At 36.7% G+C, this 15,652-nt stretch overlaps 2 protein-coding genes across 2 annotated transcripts; one reads left to right on the top strand and one right to left on the bottom strand.

The window, feature by feature from the left end:
• Positions 1-715: 715 nt before the first annotated feature.
• LOC121249448 (uncharacterized mitochondrial protein AtMg00810-like) lies at positions 716-1,081 on the bottom strand. The gene has a single exon (XM_041148158.1). It carries the CDS (start codon positions 1,079-1,081, stop codon positions 716-718), a length of 366 nt encoding a protein of 121 aa, XP_041004092.1.
• An 11,856-nt stretch (positions 1,082-12,937) lies between these two features.
• Positions 12,938-13,921, top strand: LOC121250328 (auxin-binding protein ABP20-like). The gene has a single exon (XM_041149431.1). The coding sequence runs from the start codon at positions 13,019-13,021 to the stop codon at positions 13,646-13,648; it is 630 nt and encodes a 209-aa protein (XP_041005365.1). The 5' UTR covers positions 12,938-13,018; the 3' UTR covers positions 13,649-13,921.
• The last annotated feature ends 1,731 nt before the right edge of the window (positions 13,922-15,652 follow it).

Here is a 15,652-nt window from a genome sequence, read left to right as displayed (position 1 = left end):
TCTTTGCTTTTTGACCAGTGATCTTCACAATATATATATATATATATATATATAATATATCCTAGATCATTGTGAGAAGATCTTCTTCAACCGCAACTGCTTATTTAAGACAAGACCATCAATCAACGTAGGTCTTGTAAATATTTGGAAAACCACCACTCATCTCAGTAATGAGGCATTTCATATATAGGAGTAATTATATAGTCGTAGATGATAATTACATGTATGGAATGATTACAAATAAATGGAAAGAATATTAAGCTACTACAATTACGAGTCAATAAATACACAAATAGAAAGTCTTAGATTAAGACAGAGGATCCTCAAAATGATCCTCAACACCCCCCGCAAGCTGAGCATTGGATATTTGAGCGGACGTGAAGCTTGGATTGGAAGAATTCAAAGAGAGGTCGTGACACACTTTTTGTGGAAATGTCGGCAACTTGCAAATGAGAAGGCACGTACTGGGTACAAAGCTTGCCAACAAGAACAAGTTCACAAAGAAAATGGTATTAGAGCTCAACATGTTTTGCCCGTTTGTGAGAGACGGGATTGGAGCTCAAGAAGATTGTACTCTTGTTGTCACATAGTAGTAAACGCCGTTGTGAATGAGAAACTTTGGGTCATGAAGGAGATGCGTGAGCCAGAGAATTTCGGTAGCAGTGAGAGCCAAAGCACAATACTCAGATTCACAACTGGAGCGAGAAACAGTAAGTTATTTTTTTGCACTCCAAGGAACTAAATTGTCACCAAGATAAATAGAGTAATTAGAGGTAGAACGGCAAGTATCAAGACACCCAGCCCAGTCAGCATCCGAGTAATCAACTAAAGCACCGGGAGCAACAGATGGATGAAAAGTAAGACAAAAATGCAGTGTGCCCTTAACATAGCGAAGAATGCGTTTGATAGTAAGAAAGTGGTTGTCAGTCGGGGAATGTAGGAATTGACTAACAGAGTTAACAACATGAGCAATATCAGGTTGTGTAATAGTCAAATATTGGATAGCACCAATAAGAGACCTGTAAAACGTGGGATCCGAAAACAGAGGACCATCAATAGGCATGTGGTGAGAAACAACCATGAGAGTGTGGACTAGTTTGCTGTCAAGTAACTAAGCTCGTGTGAGAATGTCGCGGGCATATTTCAACTGACTGATAAAAAGGTCATCAGTAGTGGGTGTAGCTTCAAGACCAAGAAAGTAACTGAGTGAACCCAAATCTTTAGTGGCGAACTCATAATTGAGCTTGCAAGTAAAGCTGTCAAGAAGAGAGGAGTTGTTGCCTGTAATAATGATTTCATCAACATAGAGAAGCAAATAGATCATGTCAGTGTGCTTATGAAAAACAAAAAGGGATGTGTCAACACGACTACAATAAAAGCCAAGTTGAAGGAGAAAGGAGCTGAAACGCTAAAACTAAGCACCAGGGGCTTGCTTTAGGCCATAGAGAACTTTCTTCAACTGACAAACATGATCAAGAAAGTTAGGGTCAATATATCTAGGTTGTTCCATATAAACATGTTCAATGAGATGCCCATTGAGAAACGCATTTTTGACATCAAGTTTGCGAATAGGCCATTTGTTGGTCACAGCAAGAGAGAGAACAACATGGACAGTAGTAGCCTTGATGACAAGGCTGAAGGTGTCAGTGTAGTCAAGACCAGGTATCTGTGTGTATCCTTTGGCAACAAGACAGGCTTTGAGACGCTTGATAGAACCATCAGGCAAGTATTTGATCCGAAACACCCATTTTGAACCCACAATGTTGGTGTTGGCAGGTCGAGGAATCAAAATCCAGGTACGATTACTTTGCAAGACTTGAACTTCTTCATCCATGGCAGCAAGCCATGCAGGATTCTTAGCAGCAGATTTGAATCCTTTAGGCTCAATGGATGCAGGAAGAGCATAAAGAAGTTCAGAGGATCCTACAAAGCCGAGATGTGCCGGGTGGCGAGTTTTGAAAATACCGACATTGGCTTGTGTGAGCATAGGATGGGAGCCTAACAGAGCAGCGAAAATAGGAGTACGAGCAATGATAGGCAACTTAGTAACGGGCTCAAAAGAAGTCGGGTTGGAGTCCGAGTATAGCAGAGATGGACTTGCATGAGAAGTAGTGGTCTGCACAGACTCATCCACGAGATTAGTACAAATAATACACGGGGTGGATTCGAATTGAGGAATATGTCGAGAATGGGGTGCAGGAGAAGGCATGGACATGTCTATATAGGGAAGATTCGGTTCCAGAAAATTTGATAATTGAATGGAGGACATGAGTTGAGCCTGGAAAGTATGGTGGAAGGGAAAGTGGTGCTCATCAAATTGGGCATGTCAGGTGACATAAATTCTAGAGGTGGTGGGGTCAAGACAACGAAACCCTTTATAAGAGGAATTGTAACCCATAAAAATGCAAGGAATACAACAAGGGGAAAATTTGTTAGTCATGTAATCACGTAAACAACGATAAACACGACAATCAAAAGGATGAAAATTTTCATAATTTGGAAATGAGCCATAGAGAAGCTCAAAATGAGACTTACCTCGGAGAAGCGGTGTGGGCAAACGGTTGATGATGTAAGTCGCAGTGCTAAAAGCATCAAACCAGAAGTGAGTGAGAATGTGAGAATGAAAAAGGAGGGCTAGACTTGTTTCAGTTACATGACGATATTTCCTTTCGGCGCGACCGTATTGTGCGGGTGTATAGGGACAATAGAGTTGATGATGAATGTCAGAGGTACGAAGATGTGCTTGAAAGCAATTGCTAGTGAATTCTGCACCACCGTCACTTTGAAAAAAATTTATACGAACATAATGTTGATTTTCCACAAATTTTTGAAATTGAAGAAAAATATTAAAGAATTCAGATTTCAATTTCAATGGGTAAAGCCAAGTGAAACGGGAATAATCATCAACAAATAAAACATCGTATGCAAAACTCAAATTTGACTTGACAGGAGAAGGGCCCCATATATCGCAATAAATAAGATCTAACACCTTTGACGATCGATGTTCATTATGAGTATAAGGCAAGTGGTGATTCTTTGCAATTTGACATGTACTACATAACACAGAAGATGGCAATAAAAAGGCAAGATGAAGCTATCCTTGTTTATTCAAAAAAGAGATAATAGAATGATTCACATGTCCAAGGCGAGCATGCCATAAATCATATGAAACATAAAGAGATTTATTTTTTAGGATAGAGACAAAAGCAGAGTTTCCGCTTTTTAGCACATACAATCCGTCATCTCGTTTACTGGTTGCCACCACCCTTCCCGTTTGGCGATTCTAAACAGTAAAAAAATTATTAATAAATGTAATGGAGACCGGAAAATCATTTGGTAATTTACTAATGAACAAAACATTTTTAGTGATACAAGGGACAACCAAAACTTCTAACAATTAAGATCAGGGGAAGGTGAAATTGTACCAGTGTGAGTAATGGGTAGGGATGCACCATTTCCGACAATAACACAATCCTTACCCAAATTGGAAGTGTATTGATCCAAATTGGATTGGGCCGAAGTCATGTGGGCCGAAGTCCCTGTGTCTAAATACCAATCTGAGGCCTCATTTCCAGAGATGGAACACGATGAAGTGAGGGCTTCGGCAAGCTAAGCTTCAGGGGTATGACCATGGCGATCATACCGTTGCCTGCATCTATTCACATAGTGGCCTTCCACGAGGCATATCAGGCAACACGGGGGGCGTCTACCAGAGGAGCGTTCATTTCCTCTACTGTGGCCACCCTTGCGACCTTGAGGGTTGCGAAAGGAACCATTCCGCTGATTTGGTTTCTGGGAGTTGCGATTGGAAGCAACGAACGCTGCAGCAAACGGGACAGCAAGCTCCAATGATTTTTGGAGGAGCTCAAAGCTCTCTACTTTGGGCACCAAATCTGCAAAACAGGGTAAAGGGGTGAGGGCCATTTGAGCCGTGGAGAAGCTTAAGAATTTCGAGCCGAGGCTTCACAGGAACCAATGCACTTTGTCATTGCCATCAACAGCTCGTCCGATTGCATGGAGTTGATCGCAGATGGCCTTGAAGGCGTGCCGTGTTTCATCAGTTGCAAATCATCTTTGAAACGGATTTCATGGGCCTTGGAGCGGTGGCTGAAGGTGTTCTCTAGAGCAATCCAAACCTCGCGTGAGGTGGAGAGTCCCACAACTTTAGCCATGGCCTCCTCGGTGAGGGAGGACAACAAAAGGCTAAGGAGACGTTGGTTGGTCTGTTTCCATGCCATGTGTTTGATATTTGGTGTCTGAGAATCCGCAGGGGCAAAACAGGGTGGGAGCTCAAGAGTTTCATCCACATGACCAATTAATTCTTGACTCTCTAAGAGGGGAAGCAATTGGCTCTTTCATATGAGATAGTTGGAAGAGGAAAGTTTGATTGTAACCATGTGGATGAGAGTGTTGAAAGGGAGAAAAGTGGAGAGGGTTCAGCAACCATGGGAAGGGAGGTGAGATCGTGGGAGGTTAATCCACAAAGGCTCTTGATACCATGTAAGTATTTGAAAAATTTCAGTAGTAGGGCAGTTCATATATATGAGTAATTACATAGTCGTAGATGGTAATTACATGTATGGAATGATTACAAATAAATGGAAAGAATATTGAGCTACTACATTTACGGGTCAATGAATATACAAATGAAAAGCCTTAGATTAAGGCAGAGGATCCTCAACATGATCCTCAACATGTCTCATGTTTTATTCATTTTTTTCAAAACGATTATGCGGCGGTTGTCTAATTCACGATTATAAATATATTTTTTCTTTTTTTTTTAACTATTTAAAACCTAAATAATACTATCATTATGTTATATCAATAGATCGATATTGTTCACTAACACTTAAAATTTGTTTAAAAATCAAATAACATCATCTAATCTCAAGACGGACTTTATATATATTTGAGACGAGGGTATAATATTATATATATATATATATATATGATATTTTTCTTGTAATCAAACAAATAATATCAGACAATCTGTTGAAAAAAAAAAACATTGAAGATGAGGTCGTGCATGGCATATGCATCTGGATCGATCGATGGACCCTCCCACACAACCATTATTCATGCCACACTTGCGGAGTACTGCATGCAGAGTGCAGACCGTGTGGAGATTTATCAATAAGCAAAAAAGTGAACAGGTTGATGCTTACGGTGTACTTATCTACACACTGTTGTTGGGGATATGGATAAAGCTTTGAGCCTCAGATATCTCTACACGCAAAAAAAAAAAAAAAAAAAAAAAGACTACCCTTTTTTCCTTTCGGTCCGATAATCATTACGCAAAGTTTTAATTTACTTGGATAGATTACTTTTTGGTCAAGGATCTTGTGCTAGTACAAAGCAATATAATTCAATTTTCACATGCTTCGTAGTCGTGTAGATCATCACAAAGAGGGAGAGACCGGCCTCTTTTACTTCCAAAATTAGTGGTAGCTAATGGTGTGTGCTAGGAATTCTCTTGATTAATTTCATGTACTGAAGAAACCATGCATGTCATGCACCCTTCGTCACGTCACCTGCAAGAGTTTTAACAAGAAAAAAGTGAAAATTCTCGATAATTGTTTACAAAGCAACATGAGTTTGTGTGTGGAACTTACTTTTGTTCTTCTTCAAAGGGGTCTACATGAGAAATGATTACTTCTAAGTCATATAAGGTATAGACGTTACGATAAGTAGTTATCAAGACCATATTTGATTCTTATAAAGATTATGAGCTTTCTCAAAAAATTTCTATACTGTAGATGTAATACTCACGTAACGTCATCATTAATGTGATAGATATTGATATGTTTGTCACATTATAAAAAATGATAGAATTTAGTGTTAAATCGCGTGAAACAGTGTTACACTTCCAGATATTATGGGAAGAACTTTTATTTTGCAGGATTTGTTATAATATACCATAATTAAAGTTTTACTATTCTATTTTGGATTTATGTAAAAGAGAACTCTCTCTCTAGCAAGATCTTTTGCGTCTTCATTGGGACGACCATGACAACTTTGTGTTGTATTAACTCCATTAGGTGGGCTAGGCCCAACTGTAAAGAGGCACTAACTGGTCAGCAGGGTCCAAGTTGATAGACGTTCCTGCATCTCATTGGTCCCACCTAATGCAATTATAGCCCAAGTAAAGTGCTTCACGGTTTATAAATAACCCATGAACATGATTCATGCGCTGAGAAAAAAAAAAGAGTAATTCTATATATAACCGTAAAATGTGTAAACGTCGTGTAATCATTTTAAAAAAAAATAAGATTCATTATTAAAAAACTAATTCTTTTTCATGTGAGTCTTATATTTTATTTACTTTTTTCAAAGTGATTACGCGATGGTTGCACAATTCACAGTTGCAAATATCTTTTCTCAAAAAAGAAACACAGAAATGAGCTGTCACTGAGCAAAGTGATCTAGAATTCTGGCTAGTGTTTTCTCCCTTTATAAAAGAAATTAGTAAATAAAGTTTTGGGTTATTTTCACTAATCATGTTCTTATCTTGATAGTACATATTGGAGGGTGGCTCCAAAGGTTTGTCCCCACTAGGTAATATTAGGAAAGGAAAAAACTTGATTGAGAAAGAATATGTTACGCTCAAGAAGAAAAAGCATAAACAATTATAGAATATAAATATGGATGCCAAAGTGGAGGACCAAATGCTAAATACTTTTATAACAAAAATGTTAATATTTTAACATGAAATATTAAATTTTAGGATCTTCGATTTTCTACGATCAACGATATTAAATAATAACAGCTAGAAAAAGTATATTTATCGATCTCAGTTTGATGAAAAATCTGACCTGATTATGAGGTAATTACCTCCAAGTGTCTGCCGATATCTAGAGGCAAAATTATGTTAAAGGTGAGAACCCTTAACCCTCTCAGTGCATAAATAGATTTCTAACCATCATGAAATTTAGATGTATTTGTGTCCCACTATAACTCATTAATTAAGAGATATATTTGAACTAATATAAACTCATAGGAATATGGGTACGTGAGACATTGATTTTTAATAAAACTCTAACAAAAAGGGCATTGAGTATTGACAAATGTCTCCAATTGACACTATTGTCTCTCAGCATTTGGCCCAACCAATATACCCACATCAAAAATAGATATTGTTTTTCATAACTATACATATTATAGATGACTCATGGTGAATTTTTAGAGTTGTATATATGTTGTAGAAGAAGTTTAAGAGCATGATCAGTACTAGTGATGTCTGTGATACTCTAATTTTTGTACTTTTCAGTCTTGAGCAGTTGGTACTATATATAGTTTCGACTGAGCTGAAAAAGAGAAACATAAAACCAATAAAGGCCATAATTAAAACCTGATCCATGCATCATTTTTTTTTTTCTTAAATTTATTTCACTATGTTGTACTCGGGCGCTTGGGTTGGAAACTTTGAGCTGAGAAAAGTCCTCACATTTTATTTCAAGTGCTCTTTCTCCTTCTTCACATTGCATCATTTCATTTTTTATACCATTACTAGCATTCATTTATCTTTTTACAGACTCATGTTCTGCTGTTTTTCATTTACTTTGTTATTTTATTTTTTTTTTTGTTGGATGGCATGTTTGGCATTTTCCCTTGGTTAGATGTCTATTATAGTTGTTGTAATTAAGAGTAAAAATAACTAGCATATGCATATATAGGTTGTTTGACGTATACTTGTCTGTCAACTATTTTTACATTAGGACAACTTGCTGATAGCATAGTACTACTACTTCTCAAGCTAAAACAAAACCTAAAAATTTAATTTGCACCTTCATGATCTTGGATATGTACTCAATCTTATCAAGAGTAAAATATTCTAACAAATGTTATTAAGTATTTAATTATACTCATAAGTGGGTGGTCAAACCTTTTTCATTTAACTTTTATTCGAACATGAATCGAGTTCGAGATTTTCATCAGAGTTGGGTTTTATGTTCATTTAATATTTGAGCGAGTACGAATTTGTTCATAAGCTACTTCATTTTGATAATATTGTTTATTTATATTGTATTTTATAAATTTATACGTTTATCAATGATTATACTTACAAGGATTCAAGTAAAATGTTTGGTATTAGCTAGGAACAATATGATCATATCCTAGCTCTGATCTCTTATCTCTTTAAATATTATGTATTATATATATATATATATATATGATAATATTATAAGAAGATCAATAATACGAAATTATTCGAGCTTATACGAGTTGAGATGAATTTTATGAGTTGTATCATTTAATTTTCAATTATGATTTTGTATTCACAAACAGTTCATTTAATAAATAAATCGAGCCAACCTCAAATTTAATAGAGCCGATCTTGAGCAACTTGTCGGATAACCATGTTTATTTATAGCCCTAGGTACCCTAACATATTTACAACCCTAGGTTTGACCGCTAGTGCATTTTAATTTTTTTTAAATGTTTAAAAAAATAACTGCTAGTGAATTTGTATATTTTTAAAACAAAAATATTTGAAAAAAAATTGAGATTGTACTGACACGCCCAACCATAAGAGTTGGGCAGTACAGTAGAATTGTAGAAAGATCCATTTTATAAGCACTCATAAATTCTTTAAGATGTTCCCTATATAATTATATAATTAATTTAAATTATAAGATCCAAATTCCAATGTTTAAGCAAAGTACGCACAAGTGAAGTGTTGGACACGGGTGCGTATGAATGATCAATGGACCCTCAAGAAGTTGTTAATTCAGTCTCATCTATGGTAAAGTGGGGCTATTCTGGAAAGTAGGAGTGGGCAGTAGGGCCCGCATCCTACTTCCCCTCACCCAGCATGGTGGGGTGGAGCCTCCCGCCGGGTTTCGGCCCGCATCTAAGGCCCCTAACGGAGGTGGGTGGCAGGGAGGGCCTTGCCCCTGCTTACATATATATATATTATAAACATAAATATATATTTATATTTTACAAATTGTGTATATATAAATATATATTACAATTTGTTAGACTTGTTTATAAAATATACACTGACAAATTTAAAAACTACATAGTTTAAAAATTAATACACTACAATTTACATAAAATATGCACTAGCAAATTTAAAAATCATATAATTTTTAAATTATAATCATATTTACAAAATTTAAATTTATAATTTGGGTCTAAAAATATATTTTTAATTACTTTTAGATTTAGAAATAATTTTTAAACAAAGTAAAATGTAATGTTTTTTTTTAAATAGACGGAGGCGGGATGGATTGGTAATCTGTCCCGCATCCCGCTCCGCATTCCGGAGGTAGGGGATGGGGGGTGAAAACCCCACCCTGCCTCATGCGCGGGGTGGGGTGCGGGGAAAAGGTGGTAGCACCCCTACCAGAAAGCGCATGATACGTGATAAAGACGTCCATTACGTATGTGGTGCGGTACCCATGCAGCAGAAGAAGTCTAGAGGTAATTATGGTATTTATTTTTAATATATTTTTAGAATTTCAATTTGGATCGGGTTATAGCGGGATATCTAGATCCAATTGTACTCTCATATATTGTAAAATATAATTTTATAAAGGTATTTAATTAAAAAATATTATTCGTGTATGATTACTCTAATAATTTTAACCTACGAAGACGGATTTTGACATGACAGGTCTTCACGGCGGAGGCCGATGTAATCTAGCTAAGCTAGAAATCGTGGAAGAAGGGGAAGCCCTAAGGTTCACACATTTTTCCATGGCTACCATTTAAAGCGTATGGAAGACTTGCAGTATGCTTTTAGCTGTCCAAATGTCTTCTTGTGCCTCCATGCATGTTAGCGATTCCTCCCATATAATATGTAATGGACCACATGATTTTGATGTTTGTTCTATCAATTACTGGCATTTTCCCTCATATACAACTTCACACTGACGACTAATTAAAGATCGAGCTGAATATTAAGTTATATTTGCAAGTTAGTATATATGGTAAACATGACAAAATTTAATTTTTAAAGGAATTCCGACGATAGTGGTATGTAAATTTTTGTCATATCAACAATATAGAAGGTGTGTCATCAAGTACACCAACTTATAAATAAAATGTATATAATATATGACAGTCTAAAAAAATTGAAAAATGATAGATCATATATAGTTTAAGTACTTCCTAACTAATTAGGATAAATATTATATTTTGAAAAATTATATTTAGTCATATAAGGCATAGAAAGATTTGGATTTGCAAGAGAATTTATATTATATTGACATAATAGAGGATGTGTCATAGATACCAAGTATTTGCAAATTAAACATATATCTACTCTATTATAATAAGTGGTTATCTAACTGCTACAATAATTTTTTCTTGTTTTTCTATTAAGTTTTCTTGTTTTCCCGTTTATACTGTAATTAAGTCCGTTACTTGTAATTAAGTCCATTACTTACCCTTTCAGTGCACCCATTACTGAGATCAACCATGCAACGAAGACATCCATACTCAACGAGAGTGGATGAGCGGTGCGAAGAATTGAGAGGTGGAGAAGATTACGTCGGCAAGGTGGCGGTTGAATATTGAGAGAGAGAGAGTGATGAATGAAAGAGAGAGAGATTACGGGAGGAAAGAAAGCACGGCATGAGGGAGAGAGGGAACTCACCGTGAGAGACGTGCGACAGAGATGAGTGACTGTGGCAAGTGGCTGAACAACAGAGAGAAAGAGAGTGATGAGTGAGAGAGCATGGAGAGAGAGAGAGAGAGAGAGAGAGAGAGAGAATGCTTTGGGTGGCTGAAACTTACCCATTGAAGGAAGAAGAAGCAATGGCACTGCCCGACGAAGGTTGAGTTTATGGTACTTCCAAGCTCGGCTAAGAACGTCGGGCAACAAGTTTGAAATCAACGGAGGCTGATCTCGACGTGAAGGTTGCTATGGAACTGGTAAGCGATAGTTTGCTCTGTTTCGGGAGTGGGAATACAGGGGATAATGCTACCCACTGCCAAAGCTCATTCATATAGCCGCCACAACGCTGTCCTACTAGTTTGAAACCAAGCCACAACCTCCCTTTAACACCCAAAAATTACCTCTGTTTTGCTTCTAAAAAATAGAGCAAGTTCTTGTTCAAGTCCCCCGCCGTGCTCCCCTTTGTTGGCCTCTCACTAGGTGTTGCACCTTGCATCGCCTCCACATGCACGAAAGCTGCCACTGAGTACTGTGTGTCACTCCAGCGGCTTTCCTCTCGATAAGCCATGGCCGAACTGTCCCATTACTTTATGAACATATTGTAATTACTTTGTATATTTATTTAATTACTTTATGCTTGGATGTTAACATCTTGGTTATGCGCTCTTTGATTGTGGTGGTAGTATTTATTGTGGTGGCAATGATGCTATTTTTATCTGTTTATATTATTCTAATGTATCTAACTTTAATTTTGAACTAATTTTTTTGTTTTCTAATGTATCCAAATATGTAATTATTATACTTATCCATCTATTATTATCCAAAGATATTTGCTAAAGTTTGCTTCTTCTTTTTTTCTTTATGCATTAAATTATTAATTAATCAAAATTTTTTTTTTTTTTAAAAAAAACCAAATTATTTGTGTAAAAAACCTGGTTAACCCAATTAGGCAAACATGCTTTGCACGTGCTTCTGACCTAGTGTATGTATAGATATATATATATATATATATATATATATATCCATATCACATATTTGTTGTGCAAGCAACGGTAATAATGTGATTGATCTATATATAAAAGTTATGACCCTGAGTCGAACAAAAGTTGTTTAGTGCAGCTAATTGATTTTCAGAACTCCTCGGTAGAACACAGCTAATTCAACGAAGATCATGTTACACAATGCAGGGCATTAAATTGGACCACATTCTTCTTCATCAATCATCACTGCTAGATAAAATGGGACCATATATACCCTTCTTTCATGATTAGTATCGATCGCTAGTGATGGCTTTAAGCCCGTGATTTTGTTACGATCCCAAACTAAATATGAGATTGGTTGGTGATTTATAAGCCCATATGCACCATTTTCTTGTAAGTCAGTTTTCAAGACTGAGTTCTACTTAGTGAGTTCATAACAAATGATATCAGAGTCACCCCACGTCTAAGGTCATGTTGCGACAGTTGCAATCGTGCGGTATGGGGTTGATGCCAGTATAACAGTATTTGTCCAAGGCTAGGAAAAATCTAGTGCACAGCCAGCCCGTGTGAGTGTTGGGACCGCCGTGGACGTTGGCTGCGGAGCGTGGTAGTTGTTACGATCTTATATCGACTAAGTATGAGATTGGTTGGTAGTTTATAAACCCTAGACATCTTTTTCTTATAAGTCACTTTTTAAAAGTGAATTCTACCTAGTGAATTCATAAAAGATTTATATTTTCAATCACTTTTGGTTACGATTACTCCTCCAAGTAAGGTTGTGTTTAGATGTTGAATTGAGTTGAGTTGAGATGATAAAATATTGTTAGAATATTATTTTTTAATACTATTATTATTTTGAGATTTGAAAAAGTTGAATTGTTTATTATATTTTGTATTAAAATTTAAAAAAATTATAATAATAATAATTTGAGATGAGTTGAAGTGAGTTGAGTAACCAAACGAAATCTAAATCTCTTCGAATTTGAGAGCAGATAAAAGAAAAATCAATCATAGAATTGATCTATCAATAAAAATTAACGGAATTGATCGAGTAGCTAGCATGCAGGGACTCCACGCCAATTAGCTAGGACGCCTCGAATTAAGCAATGAATTTATTGTAGACATGCATCCGCAGTAATATTGTCTCTTCGATCGTTTCTACTTACCAAACAAAAAGAAACTTTTTGTTCTTACCCTAAAACATATCACATCGGACATGCATCACAGCTCATTATCTCTGTCGTTTCTTCTTGCTGTCTTGCACGTGAAGTCTTGCATGGAGAATCCGAAGAAACCGGTTTAAACCGCTCAGAATCCAACTTCTCTATATAAATGGTACCAGACCACGTTAATCAGGCCCAGTACCCTAAAACCCCAAACAAGCACAAACCTAAAGTACTATATACCTGTGAGGATGATTACTCCAATTATCTTCATCTTCTCTCTCCTCCTTTCCTCCTCCCATGCAGCTGTGCAAGACTTCTGTGTAGCTGACCTCTCTCTTCCTGAAAGCCCTGCTGGCTACGCTTGCAAGAAGCCTGCAGCTGTGACTGTGACTGATTTTGTCTTCTCTGGCCTAGGCGTTGCAGGCAACACCTCCAACATTATCAAAGCGGCTGTGACTCCTGCATTTGCCACACAATTTCCTGGTGTGAACGGCCTTGGAATTTCCTTGGCTCGCTTGGACCTGGCTGTGGGTGGGGTCGTGCCATTTCACACCCATCCTGGAGGTTCAGAAGTTCTTCTTGTTGTGCAGGGAACACTCTGTGCTGGGTTCGTTTCCTCAGCGAATACTGTTTACATCAAGACTCTTAAGAAGGGTGACATTATGGTTTTCCCTCAAGGATTACTGCATTTTCAGATAAATTCCGGAGGTTCTTCGGCTCTTGCATTTGTCAGCTTCAGCAGTGCAACCCCAGGTCTCCAGATTCTCGATTACGTACTGTTTGGAAACAACTTGCCCACTGAAGTGATAGCCGCAACTACTTTCCTTGATGCTGCTCAGATTAAGAAGCTTAAAGGTGTTCTTGGTGGAACTGGTTGATGATCTGTGTCGTGTCAATATTCCTATTCTCATGAAAATGCCCATAAGAATAGGATCTTCATTCTTCCGATCATGAGTAGTATTAGAGGTTTCTAGGTCTATTAATAAGAGCAAACATGTGAGTCGTTTTTGTTTAATTTGTTTTTAGAAGTTTTCGAGTCTATGCTGGATGGGGTGTATTCTGACTGCTGGAAAAGGTACTATGTAACGTATCTGTTGAAGCCGGCAAATTCCTTTAAAGATGAATAAATCTTGTATTGTGTTTGGTTTGTCGATGATCAATTACAATCCATGGAATAACGTCACAAAAAGTAAAAATATAAATTTAACAAGCTCTAAGACAGTGCTAATGCATGGCAATTAGTTTTTGTGGGATATTGGCTCCAATCCAAACATCCAGGTCTGGTGAGTATGAAGAATGAAACACAGGGACGCCATTATTGATTGATTTCATGGAAGGAAAACTCAGTCTATATATGGATCGATGGTTCTGCCTCTGATCAGGGGTTGAAAATTTTCAGCTTTTTAAAAACCATTCACCTTCAAATGGGATAAAAAACCTTATCAACTACATTCTATGGTCCAAAATTCTTGACAGCTCACATATGCCAAAAGTCATGACCTTGCTTCCATGAACATGATTCGATTTAGATGCCAAGAAGATCAGTTTCGCCAGGCTCAGAAGTTGTACAGAGACAAAAGCCTATCTTGTTTAATTGGTCATGTTCATTTCAAATTTGGCTCCGAACTGCATGCATGCATTGCAGAGTTATCTTATCTTTTATACAGCAGAGGATAGGGCTCAATTGTGTGAATATCCAAAGACATCATTCTAACATGACCAAAATGGACTGGATAAGACAAATTAAGGGATCAAAGAGTACTAATATATTAAGGTTGTATATATGTATGTAATCCTTGTTATTAACAACAATAGTATATAATTGACAAGCTAGGGAGAAGCAGGTTTAGAACTGATCTCATGTGATAATAATCTGAGTAGTACTTATGTTGTAAATGAATTAAGTTTATCTCAAGAAGAGGGTGATGATCTTATATATCTTTGTGTGTGATCAGAGTAGAATATTAATTAATATTAGTGGTATTGTTTTTATTTTCTTAGTACTTAAGCGAATCATGTTATGTGAGCAGTTGATTATTATTAATTCACTTGTAATCATGTGATAGTACTGCATGATGATGAGTAGTAGTACTGAGTAACAAAAGTTTCAATTCTAAATCCTATTTTCAGTACTTCGATCCAACACCCTTCTTAGAAACTTCACAGCAGTTTCGGACGACATAGCATGCCCCATCAAGGACCATGCACACGTACAAGATTTGTTAGGTGCATTCCATCACTCTCATCAATTACCTAGCTATATCACCCGCACATTGCGCCTTGCGTAGCACGAGCATCATTAGTGGAACGTTAGGAGAATACTAAATTTACTACAAATTATTTTATTGGATTAATTGTAAAATTAGTACCTGAATTTTTAGGTTTTTATAATTCGAAATCTAAGTTTTCAACTTTCTCCGAATTAATACCCGAGTTTAAGAAAATCAGCAATTAGGTACTTTCGTCAATTTCTCGCTAGAAAACTAACGAGAGGCCACGTGTCAGTTTTAGATTGGTTGACATGCATGTGGTGTCAATATGTCATGTGGCAATCTTCTTATTAATTTTCTAGCAAGTGATTGACAGAGATCATATCTTATTATTGGTTTTTTGAACTAAAAAATTCATGAATGTTGTAAAAGTTAAAAAAGGTCCCGTTTGGATGTTGAGCTGACTTGAGATGATTTGAATTCTTTATAAATAGTAGTGAGTTGAAATGGTGGAGTGAGTTTTGTGGGGCATACCTAAGATGAGTTCAGATGTGTTTGGATGTTAAGATGAGTTTAGATGTATTTATGAGAAGTTGAAAAAGGTTGTGGGTCTCGTGTGTAAAGAAGTGTTGAGTTCAAAAAGGTTGTGGATCTCACTTGTAAAGAGGTTTT

The sequence above is a fragment of the Juglans microcarpa x Juglans regia genome, chromosome 2D (assembly GCF_004785595.1).
Source record: "Juglans microcarpa x Juglans regia isolate MS1-56 chromosome 2D, Jm3101_v1.0, whole genome shotgun sequence".
Taxonomy (NCBI): Eukaryota; Viridiplantae; Streptophyta; class Magnoliopsida; order Fagales; family Juglandaceae; genus Juglans; species Juglans microcarpa x Juglans regia.
This window is presented reverse-complemented; position numbering and strand designations above follow the sequence as displayed.

Coding starts and splice junctions, on each gene's coding strand:
- LOC121249448 (XM_041148158.1), bottom strand. CDS start 1,081: ATGGTTGTTTCTCACCACATGCCTATTGATGGTCCTCTGTTTTCGGAT.
- LOC121250328 (XM_041149431.1), top strand. CDS start 13,019: ATGATTACTCCAATTATCTTCATCTTCTCTCTCCTCCTTTCCTCCTCC.